We start from the raw sequence: 25,852 nt of genomic DNA on the forward strand, positions 1-25,852 counted from the left end.
CCAAGATTATTTATATTGGAGAAAATTTTGGTACTTTGAATTGTGTTTGAGAAATCCTAGGTGTTTGAGAAATCCAGGGTGTTCGAGCCATCCAAGTTCGAGCGAGTGAAGTTCGACTGTATTTATCACTGTTAGAATGAGTTGAATTTTTTGAATAATATACATAAATATTGGTTGTAATTTACCCAGTTCAAACCAATATTTTTTACTTTGTTTTTATATGGAACCTTTACTTGTAGCTGGTCTATTATTTTAACTTGAAGTGTTTTTTTTTTACATGAAATGTCTTGTTTATTCTTTTACAGATAGTCTAACAACTGATTATCAGTTTACCTTTAACTTGTCTAAAAAAGATGACCAGTTTTATACACAGATAAATTTCATGAATATACCTCTATCTGTAAGTATTGTATATATCCAAGATACACATTTCACCAGAACAGTTACATAGTATGACCATTTTCCATAATTCTCAAGACTATCAAAACTTTGATTTTGAACAGAATAAATGAAAAGAATTATTATCAGACTTTTTAAATAAGAAATTATTATAATGAGAATAGGTATGGTGAATATGTCAGAGACAACAGCCCCACGTGGATGAAAATGTCAGCCCAAAGCCACCCATTGGTGTTCAGTGAACGAAGTGGAAACCCTCACAACAGGGCAGACTGCAGCTGGTCCCAAAAAGCAAAAGAGTTGCCCATATATACCCAAGTAACATAAAAATATACTAAGGTGAAAAACGAAACAAGACATACAGAAGCCAGAAATTCCTGACTTAGGACAGGTGCAAAAAATGTGGTGGGTTAAAGTACTTCGCCGTGATCACAACACTCCCCCTTTAAAATCTGGCCACTGTAGAAAAAATATTACACAATTAAAGACATGTAACTATTCAACTTTTTATCAGGTAATAATATAAAAAAAATTAAAATGCATTATAAACTTGCATAATTTTGTTCTCTTATTTTACAGGCTGACAGGGATGTAGATTTTAAAATCAACTGTTCATCAAATTCCTACCTCAATATAACATTCAAAACAAGTAAGTTTAAAAATCTTTGATAGAATTTTCAGAAGATTATTAAATCAGATATCAATTCTGCCAAATTGGAATCATGGTAAAACTTGTTGAATTTCCCTATCTGGTTTTAATTGATTAATTGTACTTTAACAATGGAAACTTTAACATAAACCTTAAATTTGAATCTGACTTAATTGTTTCCTCAGTCCTGTATGAAGTTATCAATTATATACATGTACTGCATTTTTCATTTTTTTCAGAGTCCCACAATGAAGAGAAGATACATGAATCATATCCGTGTACTTACTTCCGTAAAAAGTTTGAACATGGAGATTTTTCCTTTGGAGAAAAGGAGAATTTGACATTTTTTGTTTATGTGTATGGATTTCATACACCATTCTGGCTCCAGATATCTTTCTCACAGTTTCCTAAAATAGATTTAGTACACTTCTTTGTTACATTCTTTAGGTAAGTTCATTTATTGTGATTAATTTCTAATTGTTTACAAAAGTAATACTCTATCATCTGTTAAAACACACTTTTGCATATGATGTTAAAACTTTTTTGCTTATAATATACCATTGCAGGAATGATGATAGAATTCTATCTTTGGTCTTATAAAAACCCACATATGTCTATGTTTTTCATTTCAGCTGTTTCCTGTCATTACTTATTATTGCTGCAGTATTATACAAAATCAAACATAAATATGATTTATACAGAAGGAGACAGGTGGGTATAAGCCATTAATTCTGTTAAAGTTTTTATTTTGTTTTGACTTTCAAGCATGCATAATCCCAGAAACGTTACCAAATTTAAGTAGTAATTAATTGAAGATATAAGGAATTCTGATTTTAAACTGTAAAATTTGCCTGGTAACCTTTGACATTACATATTACATGATTCTCTTTATCTGATTAATGCTTGTGAGCTTGCTCAATGTAGAAGTTAGAATTTTTTTCTTTAGTACAACCATAGTACGATTTTTGGCTTTGCCTATGTGGACCTGAGCTATTTGTACTCAAACAACATTTAAATTTGTTGATATGTACCACTATTTTGCTATATTGCTAATGTCTCAACCAATGGGAAAATGTGAGCTTTCCTATAACACATGCAGTGCATCTGTGTTAAAAATTCAAAAAATTACGTCCTGGCTGCATATGTCACTTCCAAAATATGTCACTTTCAACAAAAAAGATTTTGAGCCATTCATTGTTTTTACAGAGGATCTACCTATGTAGGAGGTTCCTGAGGTTTCCTCTCTATAATTAAAGTAGATCAGCAAGGATTTTGTAATGTATAGAACATATCATCTTTATTCCTTACTCTATATTACAGAGGATGATGGTAGAGATGGAGGAGATGGCTAGTCGTCCTTTTGCATCTGTCACAGTAGAAGTTGATAGAAAACCTGATCAAGCAGAGAAAAAAGAAACTAATTCTACAGATCTTAGAAAGAGAAAAAAGGTAAAGGATTATTTAAAAAAATTAATTCCACTTGTGAAATATATACAAAGATAGATAAGTAGTTGACACATTGATGTTGTAAAACCAGCTGATGCTGGCAATATACAGAAGAATGGTACTGTGTGGCTGTATTATAGGATAGATAAGGTTCAGTCACACATGGAGAAAGGAAAATAAAATTGTGATACAGCGATGAATTATTGAGAGTCAATTTCTCAATTCTCAATCCTATTAATATTAAAATCAATGAGGGAAGAATTTAAAAAATTTGTTTGCCCCAAAGGGTGATGAGTGTATAGTTTTTAGTGTTTTTTTTTACTTGTATTATGGTATACTATTGTTTGCTTGATTTTGTGGTAGAATGAATCCTTATTGAAGGAACCTACAGTTCATTTAAAATTGTTGTTCCATTTTCTCAGTATTAAGTATTTTTTGTTGAGTTATGGGACTTCAAACACTGAGACCATAGGAATAATAATATCAATTGCTTCAGTGCAGGTGTTTATTGCTTGTTAGTAAAAAAATTGAAAAAGAAAGTGAGGTATTTTTTCCTTTATAGCTCACCTGGCCAAAGGCCATGTAAGCTGTTGCCATCACTTAGTGTCTGTCATTGTTGCCTGTCGTAATTAACAATTTTTCAAAACTCTTCTCCTCTTGGACTACTTAACCAATTAAAACAAAACTTGGTATGAAAGTTTCTGAGGGTATTCTGCGTAGAACTGTTTTTCATTCGTAGAAAAATATGGCTGCCATTACTAAAAATAGAACAAAGGGACCAGTCAAAAGTTTTTCACATATATCTCCAAAACCGTTAGGTTAAGCAAATATCTGACAGGGTAAAAGTGTTTAGCATGATGAGATCTATCTGTTGTCAAATTTTCATATAAATCTGGTGAGCCATGTTGGAATTATTGGCCTTTTTCGATGTTGTTTGCTATTTTTAATGTTATCTTTCAAAAATCTTCTCCTCTGACACTACCTGACCAATTAGAAGCATATGCTAATGCCAAATAATGATTCAGAATGACTTGTATTGTAGGGAGGTACAAAACCAGTTGCTGTTCAGCCTTTGAGTGGTCACAAAGCAGCAGTTCTTTCATTAATAGTATTATTACCAACAGGAGATGAAGATCTGACTCCCAGTGGTAGCTCTGGTGTAGCTATTGCTAGTGCTTTAATCACCATGGGTAAGTCTTAACAATAATAAATGTATGTCTGGTAGTTCATTGTAATTTAGGGGAGATAAAAAGCATATGCGCACATATATTTACAGCAGTTAAAAGTAAATATCTTAAATTACATGGTCTGAAAATATTTTAACATAATTTCCTGTATCAATATAGAATCTTCTATGTGTTAGTAATGAACTACTGAGTTATTAGGTTTGATTATTTAGTAGCACATTCATTTCTATCATTGGATTGCCCAATTTCAATCATAACATTTATTTTTTATAGGTCATCACAGAAAACAGAGTTTAGATCATACAAAAGGAGAGAAGACAAAATTTAAGAAGCCATTTTCTTCACACACAGAAGCTGTGTAGTACTTTATATAATTGTTATCCCTTGCCTGGTGCAATCCTTGTTGTTATATACACCATTATTTCAGTCACAAGATGTTTTCCTGACATTCATTGGTCTTTTTCAATGATGAACTATGGCAGGCTATAGTTCTTAGTATTAGTTCACTGAAGTATCATGCAAAAAACAAAAGTTTCTGATTTTTTTATGGACAGAATGCAATCATTAGAGTTGAAAGATGTTCATAATTTTTTTTTGTTGAGGAGAGGGGTCGGGGTAATGATTGGGTTTCAGTAGTTTCATCAATACAAATTATTAATAATTAAATGTCTTTTTTATTTCTTTTTTATATCTGCTCTTAAGATATTGATATGTCCCTATGGTCTATTAAGGTGTTAACATTCTAATTTTAACTGGATATCTTTGAACCAATTTGCCTAGTTCTTTATGTACTAATACTTATGTAGTGAGCAGTTGAATGTCTGATGTGTTTTGTTTACATTTTATTTTTGTTTTGTATATTTTTGCTGTTTGTTTATTGTCACAAAGTGTCACAAATACCTTTCTATAAAGTAACTATAAAAATGTTATGTACATAAGAATACATTTGTACTTGTTTTGGTCAAAATTGTCTTGCTAATCATTTGTGTATTTATTTAATTGATTTGAGACCTTTTTTTGCCAAAACTTGCTTTCTTGTATGATATTTAGTAATATATGTTTCTGATTCTTGAATTGAGAAAAAAAATGTGAGTTACTTGCTTAGTTAGTTTGGCTGGATATTTTTTTGTCTTTAAGTTAATCATCAAACAAGTTGTATGAGTAGTATATTAATTAAATTGAATTGACTTGAATTTTACATTTCAATTTACATCATTCCATTATTATTTATTGGTGCTAGATGAAAAAATCATTTACTTGTCTGTTCTCATTTAAATATGTATATGGTGTGAAATTCAAGTCATGCTCAATTCATATAAGCTTTCTCAGGGAAAATTAATATTAATCAATTACTCAATTCAGTTAATAAAATGACCTTGACCCTGACAGATATAATATATTAACTAATAATTTTCTAAGAGAAGTTCAACAATCTAAGAAATTCATCAGATGTCACTATTACACTCTTACAGTTTAAAATTGTATGTTTTTATGAACAAAGATATGTGGTCATTATTACCAAGGAACAGATATGGCGAAACACAACAAAATTTGTTTGCAATTTTATGTTTTAAAAATTTCAAGTAGGAAATCTCAAATGAATTTTCATATGATAATATGCAAAATACACAATCAAAAATATCTTGGCTGTTCTGTTATGTGTCTATGTCTCGACTATAGTCACTTGCAGTGTGTTGTTTTAAGCTATTGTTAGTGTCATAAGACCTAGTATTATAAATGTTTGTAATTTACCTTTTTATTCTTCTTCAACTTATGAAATTGATTTTTGATCTGTGGCTTTGGTTTCATGTTAGGATTTATCTTGAAGTTTTGGCCATAGAAGATGGTGTCATGTTATTATGAAACTTGTTAGACATACATAAATGAGTCAACTTTTTTTTTATTTTCCCCATTGCTTTCCATATACAATTACATTTAAAAAAAAATATTGTGGAGCTATTTTACCACTAATTTTAATCAGAGTTTGAGCAAAAGAAAGACAACTATCTCAATTTCACTTGTTTGTTTGGTTTAATTTTTTTAAAAGTAAGAATATTTTAAGCATGAAAGAAAAAATTGATGTCAAAAATTTACTTACATATATAGTGGTATAAAAATCAATTTCTTGATAAACACTATTTTCCATTCTTTTGGTCCAACAAAAACAGATAAGTTCTTTGAAAGAGTAATCAAGGGAACCAAGGTTATAGTGGTAATTAAATGAATATAATCCAGGGACCAAGACCAGACATAATTGTAATTTTGCATAGAAAACAATCAGAAAAAATTTAAAAAGTTGATTCATTTATGGCCCCATACTGTACATTTTTATGTACATTTGTGTATATGTACCGAATTTCACAATTTCTGCCAATTCCTGGTTCTGATATGAAAGTGTTAAATAGGGCACCTATGTTGTGTCAACACTTGTAACTGCTAATGGCAAACTTATTTTCTGACCAATTTTTCATACAAAAATAAAATCTGCTGCAATGGTCATAATGAGTGTTAATACATGTGATCTTTGAAATGGACTGGATGAAAATGATCATTTCAGTCAGCAAAACTGGTAGATACTTTGAGCTATTTTGGTTCAATTAGATTAGAAGCAGTTTGCAATCTACAATTATATCCTTAGTTACTTGTGATCATTTGTTCAAATCAAATCAAAATTAATTTGTTGTAATTTACCTATGTTGATTCTGTATGACCCACTCATCCTGTTTAACCCATCATTTGCATGTGGTCTCACCATTAAGGTACTAATTTCTAGTTATAACTGAATCTTTCTGTTTTCATCTTGGAGTCAAAAGCATTGCTTTTCTGGTTCAATATGTTTTTTTTTCAATTCTGTAATGCAGCATGCTGATAATAATTGAGCCCTGAATTCTTGAATAGATGTATGTGACTAAATTTATTGTAAGTTTTATTTTTTAAAAAAATACACACAGTTTTGCCTTATTATTCTCTTGAATTAGTAGTACTTATTGAATCTCATGTCACATTTTCTCTTGATTGCATTTTCATTGCAAACCATAGCATATGTAAATAATAAAATGATAATATCTGAAATCTGTAAATAAGTTGTCAATAGTGCTTTAAAAAAAACTAAATGTAATTAACCATGTATGATAATGGCCTTATTGATTATACTTTTCATTTTTTGAATGATGGACTGGTTTTATTCTTGGCAATAACTATTTGGTCTTACACTTTTCACTTTAATTTTCTGTAGTTAAATACATATTTATCATCATTAGGGTAAATTACTATGTTGACCTTTTTTCTAACAATTAGTTTGTGAAATAATTTTTTCTCTTTTCAGTAGAAAAACACATTTTGCTAAATTGAGCTATTTTTGGGAGTTAATTTCAGTGTAGAAAACAGTATCCAAAGTAATAAATATATTCAAATGTTTAATTTAATGACAAACTAAAATTATGATACATGTAATTATTTTTTGTCTCATGACTGTGTACATGTGTACTTGTTTTGTATTTTGCTGATAGTCTGTGATATTTTTATGCTAGTTTTAGAACAAGAAGTTTGACGAGAAATGTTATTAAACTTAAGCTGGATCTTTTAGTCTTATGTTCTCTTTATTAGGTTTATCTTGGCACTTTTGTATGATGGAGAAAATTGTAAGTTTCTTACACTTAACTGCCATTTATGTGAGAATTCCCTACAAAGCCCAAAAAATTCTTACTGTATATTTCTGTTTATGAAATTTAAAGGTATCTCATAAAAATTCTGACAATTATTTGAAAAAAAAAATAAAGAAAATAACCATTAAAATATAAAAAAAACATGTTCTTTTATTTTGAATTTTTCTAAATGAAATTAATGAAAGATATTGGTTCCATACTTATTAAATTGTATTGATAGTGGCATATGTTTAATGGCAGTTTCTTTTGCATTTGAAGCTATAAATGCTATTATTCAGATCTGATTAAAAAAGTGATCCCGTACATATTTTTTTACTTGTAATTATATGTAAAATCATTTGTAAAATATTGTTATTTATTGTGAAATATTGTAAAGTAATATTGTAAAAATTATTGAAACAATGAATAAATAATGCTTCAGAAAAGTCTTACATTATTCCTCTCTGACTTTCAGTAAATTGTGTTTGCAATATGCTGTTACCATACTACAATTTGTAGGATTTTAAATCCAGCATCCTTATGCTTCTGTTATTTCTCATTTAGTGTGATATTGAGGTATGTCTAGAGGTTTTTTGAAGAAATTTCTCGGCATGTCCAGTTAAAGAATATTCTTTGGATGTATCATCCTTACATTGTTCACATACAATTAACTATTAAAAATATATTAAAAATAAGTACATGTACTGCTATATCTAGCAGATAAAGATGAACTACCTTAGATAATTACATGCAATATCGTCAATAATCGTACAATAACAATGATTTTATCAACTTTTTACACATCTCCCAATAAAAGGGAGAGGAAAAATTACAGTGCTTTAAAACTCCTTTTTTTAGATATAAAAACATATGTAGATGCGTGCTTGCACTACTTGAAGCTTGTTCATTATACCATTTTTGTAGTAGACTAAATATTCTTGATTATCTGGAGTATTGATGTGATTCTATTTACTCTCACTATTTTAAATGCCTGTGAAGGGCTTATTTACTCTTACATTGTGCTGATATTAAAATTGACAATTTATCATGCTCTGTGATTTTAAGCAGGATCGGAAAATTCCTAATTTCACAGCTTTGCTGGCATATAGTTTTTTTCGACTGTAAAAAGTCTTTGTTAAGTCTGGAAGGTTTTTAAAGTTTTACTCTGCAGATGGAAGAGAATTTTTTTTACACTTTTGATAAAAATTATATATTTAATTTTATCATATCATCCAGGGGCAGATCCAGGATTTTAGATTTGGGGGGGGGGGGGGTGCACAGTTGAAATTTTTTAGGTTAAATTTTTGAAATATTCTTCCAGAGTGATTGCAAGGTAGATATCTTTAGTGGTAAAATTAGCGAAAAATTAAAGTTTAAATCTAAAACCATCTAAATCTACCTCTGACAACCCATGCTTTGCAAATTTATGGGGGGCTGCACGCCCGCCACGCACCCACCTGAATCCACCCCAGTCATCTTATAAAAAACGAGTTAATAATGTCGAGATCAGATATGTATTCCACCTTTTAACCAGAAAACCGCGGGAAAACCAAAATGGCGTCGAAAAGGGTTATGTACAGACCTGCACCACAAGAAAATGTTGGTCAGCGAAGAAACAGGTGTAAAATTGCTTCTCCTCCCATTCAACAATTTGTATTTGTATGAATGATCACTATAAAGTATGGTTTATAAAGCAAGGGGTTCATGTCTGCTAATGTTAATGCGGGGATGTGTAAACGAAGGGGAGATAATTTCTTCGTTTAAATATCTGTTAGAAGTTTTGAATTCTGCGACTGCAAGATCCGACATTGTAGTCAAAGACATTTAATTCCTTAGTTAAATTTAAATAATTAATTTGTCAATGATACTTCAATTGATGAGACAAATATAAACCCTGACAACTAGGGGATCGTGTTGACTGTTGGGCTTCGCCAGTGTTGCAATGTGTGATTTTTTATTTGATCTGGCAACAAAAATAACCAATTGGCGATTTTCTTAGCACCTAGGTTTTGTGTATTAAAATTGTACTTATTTGAATAGATATACATGTAGAAAGTTGAAAAGGCACAGAATACTATGTTATCAATGCAAACGTCTATAGTGCTTACGACTACTTACTATTTAATACAGTGCACACTGGACTGTTCATTCCTGGATTTAGATCTCTGGATAAGCGTCTGAACTGTTTGATATCTGAAAACCGTCTGCTCGTTTCGGCTGGCTGGTTTTTGGCGGGAACAGTGTCTGGGATTCCCTTAAGCTGCATCTTATTGGGGCAACCTAAACCCTGGACCACTACACGTCTTATGTGTAATTACAGATTTGGATAAAGAAGACGTCAAGATATTTACAACTAACTGAAATCTCATACTAATAGGCGACTGAGAACGAAATCTTGTACTTAATCTACACTAATGATCATAACTAAAAAAGTATCAAAAATTTTGTTACAATACCTTCAGTTTCCCATTATACGATATCTTAGCTTCATGTTCATACCACATTTTTCTCTCTACTAAAACAGACAAAAAAAGAAGTGCTAAAAACAAGTTACCTACCCATGGTTTTTACAGGGTAAATGAAAATAATTAAAAATTAAAATCATAATTTTTACTTTAACCTATCATAAGTATTTTATCTCAAAAGATAATATTCGGATTCCCATTTTAGCGTCTTCTGGGCATCTGCTACAAATATTTCAAATCATTTCATTAAAAAGGGAAAGGTCATGGAATCTTGTTCTCCACCGCATGATAACTTTTATTGATGAACTGGCTAATTAAAAAAGTTTCTTATCTCTGTGTATTATATGTCACTGGTAAATATGATACAAAAATGTGATGCTTAAGTATTTCTACATTACAATAAATTTATTAATACAGTACACTCAGTGACATTTGTTTCTCAAATGCTCAAGTCGGAGATTAAATCTGTGTTAGTGAAACAGCCAGATTTTTTTTTTGGGGGGGGGGGGAAATATGAGTGTTACACCTACCCAGCTGGGACATCATATATTCTAGTTGTTAATTGTGAATGGAGAATCACTGACCTGGGAGTGATACTCACCCAGCATGGTGAACTTATTCCTATTGATCTCTGCCTACAATATGGACATTAGTACCCGAGCTCCCAGGTCACTGACCACCAAAATTCATTGGGGACCCTTGAAAATCACAACAGGGGAGTCCAGGGGTCATGTGAAAATTCTTAATCCAATTGCCGAAGTCTATACTAGTAATACAAGTCAATAGTTGATTTGTCCAGCTTTAATCCAAGCTGACTGCAAAATAAAACAGACAAAAAAAGACAATTAGCACATGATTTTAACAATCAACAAATATAACATGAAAATTGTAAAAAAAATTTATCGTTGATACATACTTCATGACTGTCCTGTATTGAGTTTAATTGCAGTTCATTTGATGATCAGACTTACATAGGAAACATTGTATACAATGTGTTCATTTAAATGTCTAAAAATAGACCACTATATGCAAGGTTGTCAGGGGATTATTTTTATACAGGAGTAAACATTGGTCGGCATCAATTAAAGTTTGAAATCATTTACAAAACTTAGCATAAAAATAAAGATATATGTAAGATGTATTTGAAACATTCTTTAAATAAGATATGACTCAGAGGTAACTTAAAACATTTTTAGCAGTAATGGCTTCTACTTGGCAATTATTATGTACACATTATCTATATGGCTTGGGACCTGTAATTACTTTCTTTTATTTCTGATAAAGTTGTTCAAGCATTAAAACTGTCAGAAACAAAAAACGTCACCTGACTGTTTTTACAAGTCCGTCACTCGAATCATATTGTTGGTACAACAATCATTACGCTCAAAGTGTTGTAATTATAATTTTTATAGTTATTATCAATTCAAATGTGCAAAAATAAAATATCAAAATATTGCGTTATTGATAAAAATGCGAAGTAATATTCCTACATGGTATCTCCCATTCATTGGACATAGCTGTAAATTTTTATCCGAACTGGAGTTCTCCGAATTACCAGAAACAAAAACAGAGTATACATCGTATCTTACAATGAATTCCCTGTTATGCCTCATTGAATATTACGACTATTACAATATACAAATGGTCGGTGTTGGCTAAGTGGAATCTGGGTGTTAAACACTCAATATGTCGGTGTAACACTGAGTTTCACTCAGGTCGGACTTAAATGTTAGAGAACCATTCTACTCTGAGTGTAGAGTACATTTAACACAAAATAAGAAATTCTAATAAGGCCAAAACAAATTAATTCTGTGGATAACATCAGCATGTGCATTGAAATTGCTAAATTTTCTGAGGAAATCCCCCCAAAAATTCCTGTATTTGTGGTCAGAATCTGGAATTTCAGATTTTTTCCTTCATGGTTTGCCATTTAATTGGCGCCATAATGAAGACCATATGAGTGGTTGGAACAAATATAGTTTTAAAATTGATATCGTGTTGTTTGTACCCAGAGCAGCCGATAAAAACATGGTGCAGCATTAAAATTTTCTCTTTTTAAAACAATTTTTGAAACATAAAAATGAATAAAGTCCATGTGACAATAAAATTAGAACCACAAGGGAAGTACATTTTTTATTTGTATGCTATAAGCATGTCCTTTGAACAGAATGTTTATTAAGAAAAATTCATTTAAAATTATTTTTCAACTCAAAAGCCATTAAAAATATGTGAGAATATAGAATCAATAATTTTCAGGTTTAGATTCTAAGATTACATTCAAGATACAAATTACCAAAATTTGTATCAATGATATCTGCAATTTTCAGAAATCAGTTCAAAAAGGCCAGAGTCCTGTTAAAACGGAAATAAAGAAACTGAATATAAATTACACAAATGTACGTGCTAAGGACTACTAGCAGTTAACTGACATGCCAGCTCCAGACCAGTTTAAACCTACAAAATGTATTGTCCCAATCGTATGTAAAATCAATCCCAATTCTTTCCATGCTGGTTGAGAATCACAGTACATCATGAGTCATACAATAAGAGCACAACCCATGTCATGCCAAAAAGTGCTTTAAAATAAAGTGTTTTAATTTCTATGTAAAGACTCTGTGAGCAAATCATTGTTAACTAAAAAAATGCTATTATCCTTAATGGTCTGACAACAATACCATAACTATATCCCTTACGAATGAGCCTATTCAATGGTTTAGTTAACTTATTGGGTGAGTATTGAGCTTTTTCTGCTTTATGTAGAATATTACCATAAAGCAAAGGGTGAGAGATACATGTATTAATCCTTTACAAGTACATCTGTATGTGCACATTCAAAGGAGTAACCTCTCATCAGTAGCATTTAAAACTATCCCAAAATGAATTGAAAGGTATAAAATCACTAGTCAGTTTTGTTAAGTTAAGCATTTGGAATATAATTCCTACTTCACACATGCCCTACATTTATAAAAATATGTAATAAACAAAAGCAAAACATTATACTGACAGATACAAAAATAAGCACCTTAGTAGTATATATATTCACTCCATAATCTTCCATTTTCTATACTTTAAACTTGAATGAAATTCAGGGTTCATGTCAAGGAAACGGTCAACAGGTCATACAGAAAAACAGTCCTTAATGGTCAAAAATTTGAGTCTTAAGAAATTCATTAAAAGCAACTGTGACCTGATTCCACTTATAATTGAAAATAAATGTGCAGTGAACTTCTGTCATTCCAGTATGGTCCAAGGACTGTTTTTAGACAGTTTTCATGCTTGTTTTTGTTTTGTTTTGCTTGCCTCATACCCACCTACATACCAAAAAAAAAGTTGACGTCAAACAAGGAATTAAATTGGTTTGGCCTAATTATACAAATTGTATATCAGAAATATATGTAGATGTACTAGGAAATAGCAAACTAAGTTTAATCTTTTTTCTGGGTTTTGAATGCTTTCAATGGCAGAAAATTGAGATAAGAAATTTATCGAGAGTATGTGTTACAAGCTTTTTTAAATTTCCGGAGTAAGTGAATTTCATAGTTGACAATATGTAATTATTCAGTATACATTTCTGCTTTCTTATATGTCTTTATGGTTGCCACTCAACGGAACATTAGAATCCTCTTGTCTGACCATATGTCTTTGGTCCGAATTTCCTTCTTATTATCTTTACTTGCAATGAATAGATTGATTTCAAATTTAGTATGTGGCTTTATGAAGATAGTGCCATACATTTTGTATATTGCAAACATATTTGGTACAGTCTGGTATTAATCCTATTTAGTATGCCACATGAGTGGAAGTAAACCTAGCACGACAAAGTGCTAATTGGAAGTAAACCTAGCACTACAAAGTGCTAATTCATGTAAGGTATGGAACCAAAGAATTGGAAACTAAATATTATACGAAACTTGTAGGTCAAGTGGATTCTTCAGGCCATTGGGATCATGATTTTTCTGGTATATTTGCAGGAAACCATTGTCACAGGGACGCCTAATATCAGGGGAAGAGAATGCCAAACCAAAACATGCCACTCTTGTTAGTGGTGTAGAAGGTATGTTACTTTATCTGCTGTACTTAAAAAAACAGTTTATGGATAATGTCATTAATGTTTATGTGTTCAGAGTGAAGCAGCTGGAACAGCTAATAAAGGACAGTCTTAAATTACTCTACAAGTATTGTAATTTAATAGCTTTATACACTCATATTAAATATACAATATTTTATTTATAAGTACATGTGCCGACATAAGTTGTTATTATCTGAAAGAATTGCCTTGTCAGTGGCCAATTACAGGTGATTTATTAGTGAATTTTGCATGAACTGCAATGGAACTATCAAAGTTGTTATATATGGTATAGAACTGACTATTCAGGGTTTTCTTTAAATATTCACAGACTAATTATGGTCAGTAGCAAATTCTCATGATTGTTTAGCACATCTCAAGAAAATGAATGAGCTCTAACTAAAACTCATTGCTGTAACTGTTTAGAATTGAGTTAGCAAGGGACAATGTATATTTGTTTCTTTTATCAGCTGCATTACTGTTCAATAATGCTCTTAAATAATCCAACAGTTCTGCATTAAATGTCAAGATCACTATTAAAAGTTGGTCTTAAAAAGGAAAAAAAATATATTTTACATGATATAAAAAAAATTTCTGCAAAATTTTTTGGTAGATTAATTTTGTTGTATAAGCTCTTAATTTTACTACATTGTATTCTAAAGACATGTTTTCTTTTGTGAAGTTTTCATTTTAGTTTGGCTCCTTCTTGTTGACAAATTCAATTATGATACAAAGTAAAGTGCAGTGGTAACTATCTTTTGGAAGATATATCTTTTTTACATTCTGTAGAATATGAGTAATTGTAAAAAAAAACTTATAAATAAATACCAACCCATTGACATATCTAAGAAATAGACCTCAAATGTTTATTTTTCATTCCTAGAAACCAGCACAGTTGTTAAGAAACCACAAAGCCCATATACTAGTTTATCAAGGAAAAATGACAGCAATAATTCTCCAAGAGTGTAAGTAAAAAGGATTAATTTAATGTACATTTAAGTTAGCTTAAGCCCTTGACTACTGTTCAGTCCCTACATTTATAGGCAATGCAGGAGGACATGCCTGCATGCCTATGTCTTCTTAGGCTATGCAGGATGACATTCCTAGATGCCTTTGTCTGCTTTTTTAGGCTATGCAGGATGACATTTATAGATGCCATTGTCTGTTTTGTTAGGCTATGCAGGATGACATACCTGCATGTCTTTGTCTGCTTTGTCAGGCTATGCAGGATGACATACCTGCATGCTTTTGTCTGCTTTATCAGGCTATGCAGGACGACATACCTGCATGCTTTTGTCTGCTTTGTCAGGCTATGCAGGTTGACATACCTGCATGCCTATGTCTTCTTTGTTAGGCTATGCATGATGACATTCCTAGATGCCTATGTCTGCTTTGTTAGGCTATGCAGGATGACATACCTGCATGTCTTTGTCAGTCAGAAGCAATATTTTAGTTGCACATTTTGATTTTCTCAATTATACTGATTATATTATCCATTTAATTGTTGATGGTATCATCAAAGTGTCTTGTATTATATTTTTTGTTACAAAGTTGTATTAGTCTTTCGATGAGACCCACTTTTTGTGATGTATAAAGACACATCTCTTACTGAATCTGCTGTGGGAAGTAAAATGCTGTTGAATGCCTTTGTTGAATTACATAAGAAACAGTTTTCAAAAATTATTGTAATGTAAATCCTTTATTGATAAGTTACAGATTCAAACTCCTTGTACTTCCCAAGACCATTGGTCTGGCACTTCAAATTGTGGTGGTAAGACTTGTCAAGAGACTACCAAATGACTGGAACAGTTAACTATTACAGTTATTACTGGAGCTGTTTCAAAGTTATGTTGAATAATTTATGTTCATTCTTTTGTAGTTTGGCTCCAGTTCTTACACAGAAACATTCCCTTGAGAACAGTGTTAGGAGAAACTCATTAGATTTATCAGACAGTGAAGATGATATCCCTCCACAATACAAGGTGTAGAATGCGTATAAGCTTTATTGATAGAATTGCCTTTTTCAGTTCACTAGTCTTGAGGTGCTGAAATGACATATCTCTGTGATTTTAATTTATGTGAAGATATACATTCTGCTGAAACACAAGAAAAGAATGACATCAAAGTGAAAACTATAAATACAAAAACATGTATGACAACAAGCATGAGAGAGCAGGAAGTAGTTCTCTGTGAAAACAATCAAAACTGACATTATCTTGTTATTGGAAATTGTCATTATAACATTGTCATTGGATATTAACGTTATTTATAGTACCATGGTAGTAGCCTGATAGAAAATATAAGATGGCAGGGAACATTGAGAAAATATTTAAAGATGCTAATTAAACCATCATGTCTTTACTTTTTACCACTAATCCCAGTACAATGATTTAGGAGCTATAATATCATTTGCATGTAATATTTTAAGTTCTGTACAAATGCTTTATCTTAATTTTGCAAGGTCAATAAACTAAAAAAAAATACTTGTTAAATGGTTTGTATTTGACTGAATAAAATTAGTATTGATTAATTTAATATCTATTTTTGTAGTCAAACGATGTACGGGTCCACAAACAAATGCCATCAGAAGTATTGTTGATAGATGCCTCTAGACAAACGAAAGGCCCTAATCAGTCTGAAGTTGACATAATGATAGGATATGAGAGATCACCAGTTAGAGTTGTTTGTCATTCTCCAGGAAAAGTCAGTTCAGATCTAAGGTAAATTTTTGTGGACCTTTCTTCAACTTTTACATACACCTCGAATTTACAAAAAAAAATCAATAATTTATTTTGCTTGTACTTTGCATTTCGAGTGTTCAACATTCTCTTTTATTTTTGTACTTTGCCTCAAGACGTCAGTTATTAATTCAAAACAAATGCTGAAGGGTGTTATTGGTATTATTTGTTTAATGTTATCTACTGTTGGTGTAGATCATCTGATGGCCACTCTATCAAAGTAGATGGTGTACACTCAGTAAATATCAAGAAGGATGTACCAGGAATAGTGGTGAACAATTGTAAGTTTATAGTCTATATACAAGAGAGCTTGACAAAACTTTTGATTTAAAAAATACCATTGTGGTTACTTTTTCAGTAAACAATTCATAATTTTCTGTCTGAAAGAAACAATTTTTTCCCCACATTTCAATTTTTATCCGTCTGACATAATTTTCATCTTTCATTTCATAATATTTTTACTTGAAGGATGTCTTAATTGCACTATTAATGATGTATTTCAAAGTTAATACTGTAAATGTATTAATTTTCGTGGTTGCTAATAAATATTCACAGATTCTGTCAAGTGAACATATTCACAGGTACTAATTTTCGCCGATTCAAAAAATGATAAGCATTCTATACTGTGAAATTTTGCAGTTACTATTTTTCGTGCTTTTATATTTACCATGAAAATAAGTAAAATTAATACTTTATAGTACTTGTATTTAACTACTTTAATGAATCAAATTAATTAAATTTCAGTGAGTCCCAATCAACCTTGTAGAACTCTTGACAACTTCAATCTCCTGACACAGATCGAAAAAGATATGAGAACTAATAAATTACCTCAACCAAACTTTGATGATTCTCAGGATTCTGATACATCAGAAAAACCTGTCCAAGATGTTGGTCTTCATCCTGATAATCATTATATTGCCAGTGAAAATGATACATGCCCTGTTAAAGAATCGGTTCCATCAAAAAGAAAGATCTCTCCATCAAATAAAAAGAAGGGGTTAGACATTTTTAGAAGAATTTGCTTTTAGTCCAAATTATTTTATTTGTTTTATAATGATTTAGTTATACATATCTTATTATAAAATGACAGCAAGATTGCTAGAAGTTTCATCATGCTTTTGTAAAAGAGATGCTTTCACATATTCTTTCGACTCCTTTCCTAAAATAATACATTTACTCCAAAGATGAGGTAGTTTTGAAAGTGATTATTTATAGTGGCCTAGATTAGTTCACCATGAAAGTTAATCAGTTCTTGTTGTTACGTTCTTAAAAGATGTTTCTGATGTGATCAACAACACATGACATACATGTATGTATACTGGTATGTCAATTACTCCTTCATTACAGAAATACAGTGAAAAAGACGATAGCACCTGGAAAAACACCACAGACTACAAAGAAAAAATCAAGTATGTATTAATGTAATAATATGAAGCAGATGTAACTTGTCAGAGGACATGGTGAACATACTGATTTTAAAAAAATAACAATGCCTTTTACAGTTTTATGTCAAAAAGGATTTATTTTTCTTCATAACTTAAGGAAACTTATGTGAGCTATGAACAGAAAAACATTTTTTTTAAAGATAGTAAAGATCCTTACTCAGTATAACAAGTTAACTTCCTGTCAGACAGAAATTGGACTCTCAGTGTTTCTAAGGTCAAAGGTTAAATTGGTATTGATTACTGCTATGAGGACTTAGTCCTTTATATTGTATCAAGACATTGCTTACCTTTATTAATGTGATTTTGTCATTTTCACAGATTTTTTATTTTAATCTAAAAAAAAAACTTTTATTATAACAATACTAAAGGTCTAAAATGTGAGTATTTGTTATTGTAATCACAATCCAGTCTTATGTGTCTAGATCATAAAAAGATAGGAAAAACAAAAAAAAAGACTGCTTCATATGTACCTTTCTCTATTTTTTTTTCGTAATATACTAGTCAGAGAGTAGATCTTTATTTTCAAGACAGAAGCAATTCTCGCCAATCTGCCACCAAAATTTTATTCCTAAATGAAAATCGTTATATAATAGCTCATTTTTTAAAGGGAAACATCAGAAATCGGTTGACACTTTGTCTTGAATTATGGGTATGAACTTGTTTCACAGAAGAGGAAGAAAAATAGGTTAGCAAGAACTACTCCTCGACCAGTATTTCTTATATTTATGTAATCTTATACAGGTAGACCAGTTGCCTCTAGGTACATGCAATCAGCTGATGCTAAAGTTAAAACATCTCTGTCAGTGTTGTATCCAAAGGTATACTCAATTTTATTTACATAATGCTTATAAAAACTTGGTCAATAAAATCAGTTCTTATCTACATAGTTGACTCTTGGCTGACTATATTAGACATATTTTAGTGCACTTGTTCAAATAAAATGCCATATTCTGCTGATAGTCACCATTTTTAATTAAAAAGTAAATTGTGTCATGTATTTGAATGTATTATGGCCAAATATTGGAAACCCATGGTCAGCAGTGTATTATGCCACATAGCTTGTGGATCATATATATCAGTGGATTACAACTTTAAACAATGTGTTAACAGTTAATCAGCTTCTGCTTTTATTTTATTTCATTCATAACAGACATCTGCAGTTGAAAAAAATGCCTCAAAATCTAGTAGAAGTATGGATATGGGTCCGAAATCAGCAAGAAAAATTTCAAGGAAAGTTAAAGATATGTCTGTTGATTTCACACCAAGAACTATTCAGAAAACTAAACCAGTTAGTACAGACACCAATAGTAGACCTGGTAGGGTTACCAGTCAGACTAGTGATCCAGGAACAAGTATGAACCAGTCCACACCTCATACACCAGATAACTCACACATGACAGCAGGTGGTCAGACATCAACTCCAACGCATGATGGCTCAGAGTTCCCACAGGAGATTGACGCATCAGCAATACACCCTGAAATGTCTGTCCTCTCAACTGGTAGGTTTATAGTGCTATTAGTTTTGATAAGGAAAAAAGTTATTTGTATTCAATATAAACTAAAGCCTATTCGTATAAACAGAATAAAGAAATAGCATTCAAATAGGTATATAAAACATGTCATAATACAATTTATTTAGAGGCCACTAAAGTCTGGTTTGGGTTGTGCAAAGCTCAATTATGTCTCAATAAATATTTTCTATATATAGGGGATCTGAAAAATTAATGCCTCAAAATCTTTCTGGCAGTAATGACAGGTGTAATTCAGTATCAATTAAACTGAAGTTTAACAAAGGCTTGATTCTGGAGACTTACTTATGAGCATTCCTAAGTATCACAGCAAATTTGAATATAAATTCTTGTACTTTTAAAGGTTTGAGGAAATTGATATGGAGTAAGCATTTTTTATTGTATGTGTATGCATGATTTATTGTTGTGAGTTATGTTTTTAATGTTTTTACATTTTAATGTGAAAATGATTTCATAGATTAGTTGAATTGGATGAAATGGTAACAGATAGATCCCACCCCCATATATATCATATAATTTTTATAGGTATTCAGGTACATTTGCATTCTCATTGTTAAGGTAGTTAACCTATAATACTAAAAATAGCTTGTCTTTTTTTAAATAATTTGCCTTTTTAAGTATGATTTTTAAGGAAGTCTCAATGTTTTCAAAAAGTAATAATTTGAATGTTGGCTTTAGTTGAATAATTGAGAAAAATAATAATGAATATCTGTATATACTACTCGTAAATATTGCTGATATATCAAATGTTTCTTCACAGTCAGTCATCTTAAGTGTATTCTTACTAAAAGGCTGGCTAACAGTGCTTCTGTATTCAATTTCCCAAAAAGTCTTGAATGTAAAAATAGTCATAAGTAATGAAGTTGTAGCAGAAAATAGCACTGACATCATCAATTACAACAAAAAAAAAATAAAAAATTATACAACCCTTAATTTTTTTTATTGGATTCCTTATGAAATTCCCAGTCTGTTTTTTTTTCTCAATCAGATTTAAGATATCTCATGTGGTAAATGTCTTATTTTTTGTCTAATTTTGAAATATTTTTTTATAAGGTTCGTTATAATTATTGCCATCAGATTCTCATTTTTACATTTTTTTAGTAACAGGGATCATGGCAAAGGTCTTAGATTAGGCCCCTTAAAGCAGAACTTTTCACATTTAATTGAATTTCAAAATTTGTGCTATATTGTGTCCAAACCACTTGTTGTGTCTATAAAGTCCCTATGCTTAACTTTGTATCATGGGACACTGGCACTCAGCAAAGCTCTTTATTTGTGAATTTGACCACTAGGATCTCTCTGAAAGTGATTAATATGTGAGTCTTCACATTTTGTTTAAACTAAATGTATTTTTTAAAACAGTATCCTTGATAGTATGGTTGTTTAATGCTTTTGTTGTTTGTGCCTCAAGTAATATGAGTGTATTTTTTCTATATTGCGTTATTAACCTATTTATAGATGTTTGCATAGTACATTATTTTGGTTCTTGTAATCAAATTAACAATAAAAAAGATGAAGATGCTGTGATTTTGATAGAGTTCATTTAATTTTCTTTGGAATGTTTAATTTTAAAGTTTCACTGTTTCATATTTTATACTTCAGTCAAATTTATTGTGTTTTTCAGGTGAAGGATCAAAAAATAATCATTCTGTTTTGTCCAACATCTCTACACACTTGCCTCCAAAGAAGAAAGTAAGTTGATATGATTATTCTGCTCTGTCCAACCTTTCTACACACTTACCCCCAAAGAAGAGAGTAAGTTAAATTAGACATTCTGTCTACACAGTAACCTTTCAAGAAGAGAGTAAGTTAAATTAGACATTCTGTCTGCAAACTAACCTCTCAAGAAGAGAGTAAGTTAAATTAGACATTCTGTCTACTCAAGAAGAGAGTAAGGTCTATTAATCATTCTGTTCTCTCCAACCTCTCTCCACATTTACCTCCAAAGAAGAAAGTACAGTTCAAGAAACACTTAGAAGTTCAATTTTACTGATTTAGGTGAAAATCAATAAGAAATCAAACACATTAATGAAGAGAAATAAAATACACTTTGTAAAATGAACAAAATAGGAACATACTTTGTGACTTACAATTGCTGTTTGTTTGGAAGAAATTTTACTCAAAGCAGTTTGACTGAAATAAGTATAAAAAAAGGTTTGTTAAGAAAAGCCTGTCACAGAAATTGTAGATGTTCTCTGTGAATATTTTGATGTTGTGTTTGCAGTCAGTAATGGTGATATTGTAATCACTGTTATAATGACAGTATCATTAATGAAGTTATTTGTATTGTAGAAACATGCCAAACTGACACAGAACCAGTTGGATATGATTTATGCACGATATGTTCAGTCTCTGTACCTAGCAACAAAAGCCAAGAAAGTCAGAGAAGATCAAGAAAAACAGGCCATGGTAAAGGAAATATATGATTAATGTATAATTTACAGAAGCAATTTGACAATTTTGGTGATAAACTCATGTCTTGTAGTATTTAATTCTAAGTTGGTAAGTGAAAAAGGCATACATGTACCTTTTTAATCATTGGCAGAGCTTAAAATATCCTGCAGTTTTGTTTTTCGTGTTATTAGCAATTTTCATGGAGGAAATTTATTCGGCTTGACCAAGTCTTGATTTGAACTTTTTTCCATTTTTTACAGTTAATTAGAATTGTGTCGAAAAACTATATCTTACTGTCTCCCAAGAGTACTGGGATGAGTTGTATAATTTTTATACTTTTCAGGCACAGATAATGGGTATATACACAGAGGTAGAAAAGTTAAGGAAGAAAAATCATGAGTTGGATAAAGAACTCATGAGGTTAAAACATCTTAATGAAGTGGACCAACAGATTGATTTACAGGTACATATTTAGTATTCCCCCTTCAAAAATAAGTAAGTGATTTTAGGTAAAAGTTTTTCCACAGTTGATCAAGTGCATTTAAGGCAGTTTTTTTGTTTTAAAGTAAAGTATTAATTTTTATTACTTAAAGGGTTGGATTTGGATTATAGAAATTGATGACAGAATAAGACCTTACAAAATGTATTGTTTTATCCAATCTCATTTCTCTACAGAGAGAGTCATTAGGACCTGTGATTTCCAGTTTACCACAGTTAACTAAGGAGTATGACACTCTGGCTCACGCCTTGGACACTACCCGACATCAGATACCAACTAAAGGTGTCTACATTCCTGATGATGAAGACCAGTACCAGAGTAAGTATATTATCAACTTATTTTTTGGCTTCCTTTCCTTACTTTGATCAATCTTTGCCTTATCCATCTTATTTGCCTTTTGACAAAAAAAAAAATATATATATATATACATTTTAAAATGGTATACCACTATCATTCCATCTGTTTGCATGATCACATTAGTACAGATAACTTTTAAACACTTTGAGTGATTTTAGTATATGTAAAATGTTAATGAAAGATAGCTTAGAAAAATAAAGTCTCTGACAATGTAATAATCTCAAATTCTAACATTATTCTTAGTTATAAAATTAAGGCTACCAAATTGTTCATTTACTGCATTAAAATAAACTTGATTATATTTTAATTATGTTTTTTCATTAGAATTACATGTACATGTATTTTACAATTGAAACTATTGTAGTCTGTACCAAATATCAGTGTAAATTTGATTCTCATCTTTTAAGGAGATTTAGAGCAAGCGTTGTTGGAGAGTGAGCAGTTGTTAGGAGAGTTGTCTGTCATGATTAAACAAGATCTGCCCAGTGTAACATCAATGTCTAATGCTTTAACTGCTATGGAAAAAGCTACAGAACAACAATGTGAAGAGTTAGTCAGGTAAATGTTCAGAACTTCAGACTCCTTCCATTGTAGCTCACATCGACCAAATGGGGTTATTCCTTCACTTAGTAATTTGAAAATATTTGCTTAACTACTTAAAAAACATTTTTACCAAGTTTAAGGTGGTTTTGTTTGATACATTTGAAATTCTAATTACAACTGTTCACCTGTTCAACTGAAATACAATTTACAAAGAATAAAAAGATAATTAAATGGAAAGAGTAAATAACCAAAAAATGTTCACAAGTCCTGAAGAGCGCATAGATTTAACGAGAGGTTCCATGCACAAGTTGAAACTTAATTAATTAATTAAGCAATTGATTATCCTATATATATATATTTTCTCCATTATTATAGTTCTTATTTTCAACAAAAAATTTTTAAATTTTGTGAACTGCGGATTGATATTCGTGTTGTGATGTTTTGATGGGAGAAAGTGCAAGAGTGATTTTACCAAATTACACAGTGTGAATTATCAGACATTTTTTACACTGGGAACATTCGGTAAATCACTGCTGTCTATATAATAATACAATGTCCATTGACAATTTTGACTTTGAAGAAAAGTGTGGTGTGAAAAATTGACTATGTAACATGTTTAATTTAGCTGTTTGTAATAAATCCCCATTAAATCAATAAATGGACCAATTGCAATGAGTTTTTTGTAAAAAGTAAATGTATTGTGCCATTTCTATTTGTTTAAGATGTAATGAGATGCTAGCTGCTACACAAAGTCTGACAGTCCAAGAAACTTCTATAAAGATTCAGGCAATACAGGCCAGGGAAATAGGAGCTGTCTGACAGACAGCAGGCTTATCTGGTTATAGAACATGATCATAAGATCTGATAAGACTGGTTTCTATATTAGAAGTATCAGTACTAGAAGTCTATAGAAAGTTCTGTAGATGGAGGATTATTTATTAATAGACTGTGATATTGTGATTACAATCACTGATTGATAGGATATTTAAATTAAATGATAAAAACGTTCTTAAATCTGTTTTTGTTCTTTTTATTTCACAACAAGAAGTTTGAGTTGAAGAACATGCTAAAATTCCATTTTATGGCCCTCCATTATAAAATGCCAGTGCCTCTTTTTCATTTGTTCCATCCACCTTTCAACAGAACATGCTAAAATTCCATTTTATGGCCCTCCATTATAAAATGCCAGTGCCTCTTTTTCATTTGTTCTATCCACCTTTCAACAATATGTTATGATCTTCAAGTTGAGAAATTTAGTTCACACAAGTCATTTTTCTTTCCTTAGAAGTTGCATTCTTAGGCAGCAAAAATGGATATAAAAGGGAGCAGACTGATACAACTGCAGTGGTCAACTTCAGAACAGTTGGGACGAGAATTAACACCAAGATTCAAGATTAGTAGAGTTTAGATTGTGATTAAATGTTTAAAAAGGCATAAGATTCTGACACAGCATGAACCTGTTTGAAAAATTGAGACATATCCCTAATATGACCTGCTTAGGTGGATAAAACATCTATTATTAACTTTCAATATGTGACTATAATTAGTTACACCTATAAATAAAACAATTGTGTGGTGTAATTCCAACCATTTGTTTTTAGTCCCCCTTTTTTTTCTTAAGGCTTGCAGATATTGAGCTGATTTTGGTATGTGAGTCTACCTTGAAAAGTTACATATCAAGTTTACATTTCATTCCTCTTTGCTGACTTTTTTTCAAAGTTTCAAAATCGAGGTCATTGCTTCAAGTAGTTATTTATACTTGCTGATCCAAGGTAGTATTTGGGTTAGTGATATGAACAGCTAATGGGGGACTATGTATTGTTTTGCAATACTCTCAGAATGCTTGTTACCTATCTTATTGACAAATATTATAACACTCACTTTTTTTTAACACATGGCCTAAAATCAAACAAGTATGGATACACCATTGCTTAATTGATACAGCTCTGAATGAAGTTTGAGATTAAAAGAATATGACCAGAAATGATGTGACCCTTTTTTGGTCCCTATTCCTAAAAAAGTTACATTCACATAACCCTGAAATCAATCCCAGCATTCATTTTATTGTAAAAGCAACTTGTGGTTTAATTTCAGAGTTCAATACACTTAAACTCAAATTATTGTCTGATGTCAGATATCAAGAAAATTTTTGATACAATTTCAAAAAATTCCATTGACTATTACTCATATTTTCATAAGGACATCAAGAAAACTACTATTTTTGGTCCATTTTGCCCCAAATTCCTGAACAGTGTGTCATAACCCCAAAATATCTACCCATAACTTTTTCTAGTGGTGTGGCACCTTGCAATACAATTTTAAAGAGATCCATCCACATTTACTTAAGTTATTGTATGACATCTGGAAAATGCTTGTATCTGGCCCCTAATTCCTAAACATTTAAAAGTTATAACCCTCAAGATCAGTCAGTCTTCCTTTTGTGGTATGGCACCTTGTACAATTTCATAAAGACTCCAGCAAAGATGACAGC

At 31.1% G+C, this 25,852-nt stretch overlaps 2 protein-coding genes across 4 annotated transcripts in view; both read left to right on the forward strand.

The window, feature by feature from the left end:
- Positions 1–7,771, forward strand: part of LOC148622412 (attractin-like protein 1) — a 32,119-nt gene extending 24,348 nt beyond the window's left edge. For both annotated transcript variants that reach the window (XM_088572302.1, XM_088572303.1), the window contains exons 21-27: positions 306–400; positions 979–1,048; positions 1,288–1,495; positions 1,681–1,759; positions 2,369–2,497; positions 3,537–3,684; positions 3,955–7,771. In XM_088572302.1, coding sequence (XP_088428428.1) covers positions 306–400; positions 979–1,048; positions 1,288–1,495; positions 1,681–1,759; positions 2,369–2,497; positions 3,537–3,684; positions 3,955–4,043 — 818 coding nt within the window. In that variant the 3' untranslated portion in view covers positions 4,044–7,771. The remainder of the gene's footprint in view (positions 1–305; positions 401–978; positions 1,049–1,287; positions 1,496–1,680; positions 1,760–2,368; positions 2,498–3,536; positions 3,685–3,954) is intronic.
- Positions 7,772–8,848: 1,077 nt separating this feature from the next.
- LOC148622413 (uncharacterized) lies at positions 8,849–24,379 on the forward strand. Of its 2 annotated transcripts, XM_088572305.1 has the most exons (17): positions 8,849–8,944; positions 13,762–13,844; positions 14,740–14,821; positions 15,736–15,838; positions 16,407–16,576; positions 16,790–16,875; positions 17,339–17,591; positions 17,942–18,003; positions 18,781–18,857; positions 19,190–19,538; positions 19,912–19,932; positions 21,193–21,260; positions 21,861–21,977; positions 22,306–22,425; positions 22,638–22,779; positions 23,226–23,376; positions 24,084–24,379. In XM_088572305.1, exons 1-17 carry the CDS (start codon positions 8,880–8,882, stop codon positions 24,178–24,180), a joined length of 2,046 nt encoding a protein of 681 aa, XP_088428431.1. In that variant the 5' UTR covers positions 8,849–8,879; the 3' UTR covers positions 24,181–24,379. The 2 variants fall into 2 exon arrangements, with proteins under 2 accessions (XP_088428431.1, XP_088428432.1); XM_088572306.1 differs by lacking the exon at positions 19,912–19,932.
- Positions 24,380–25,852: the final 1,473 nt, after the last annotated feature.

The sequence above is a fragment of the Perna viridis genome, chromosome 3 (assembly GCF_037379345.1).
Source record: "Perna viridis isolate PV_CMFRI_1.1 ecotype Kerala chromosome 3, ASM3737934v1, whole genome shotgun sequence".
NCBI lineage: Eukaryota > Metazoa > Mollusca > Bivalvia > Mytilida > Mytilidae > Perna > Perna viridis.

Excerpts from the sequence above, each read along its gene's own strand:
- LOC148622413 (XM_088572305.1), top strand. The coding sequence starts at position 8,880 with ATGGCGTCGAAAAGGGTTATGTACAGACCTGCACCACAAGAAAATGTT. Across the intron at positions 15,839-16,406 it reads ATATCCCTCCACAATACAAG|TCAAACGATGTACGGGTCCA; the intron begins GTGTAGAATGCG and ends CTATTTTTGTAG. Across the intron at positions 23,377-24,083 it reads CAATGTGAAGAGTTAGTCAG|ATGTAATGAGATGCTAGCTG; the intron begins GTAAATGTTCAG and ends TATTTGTTTAAG.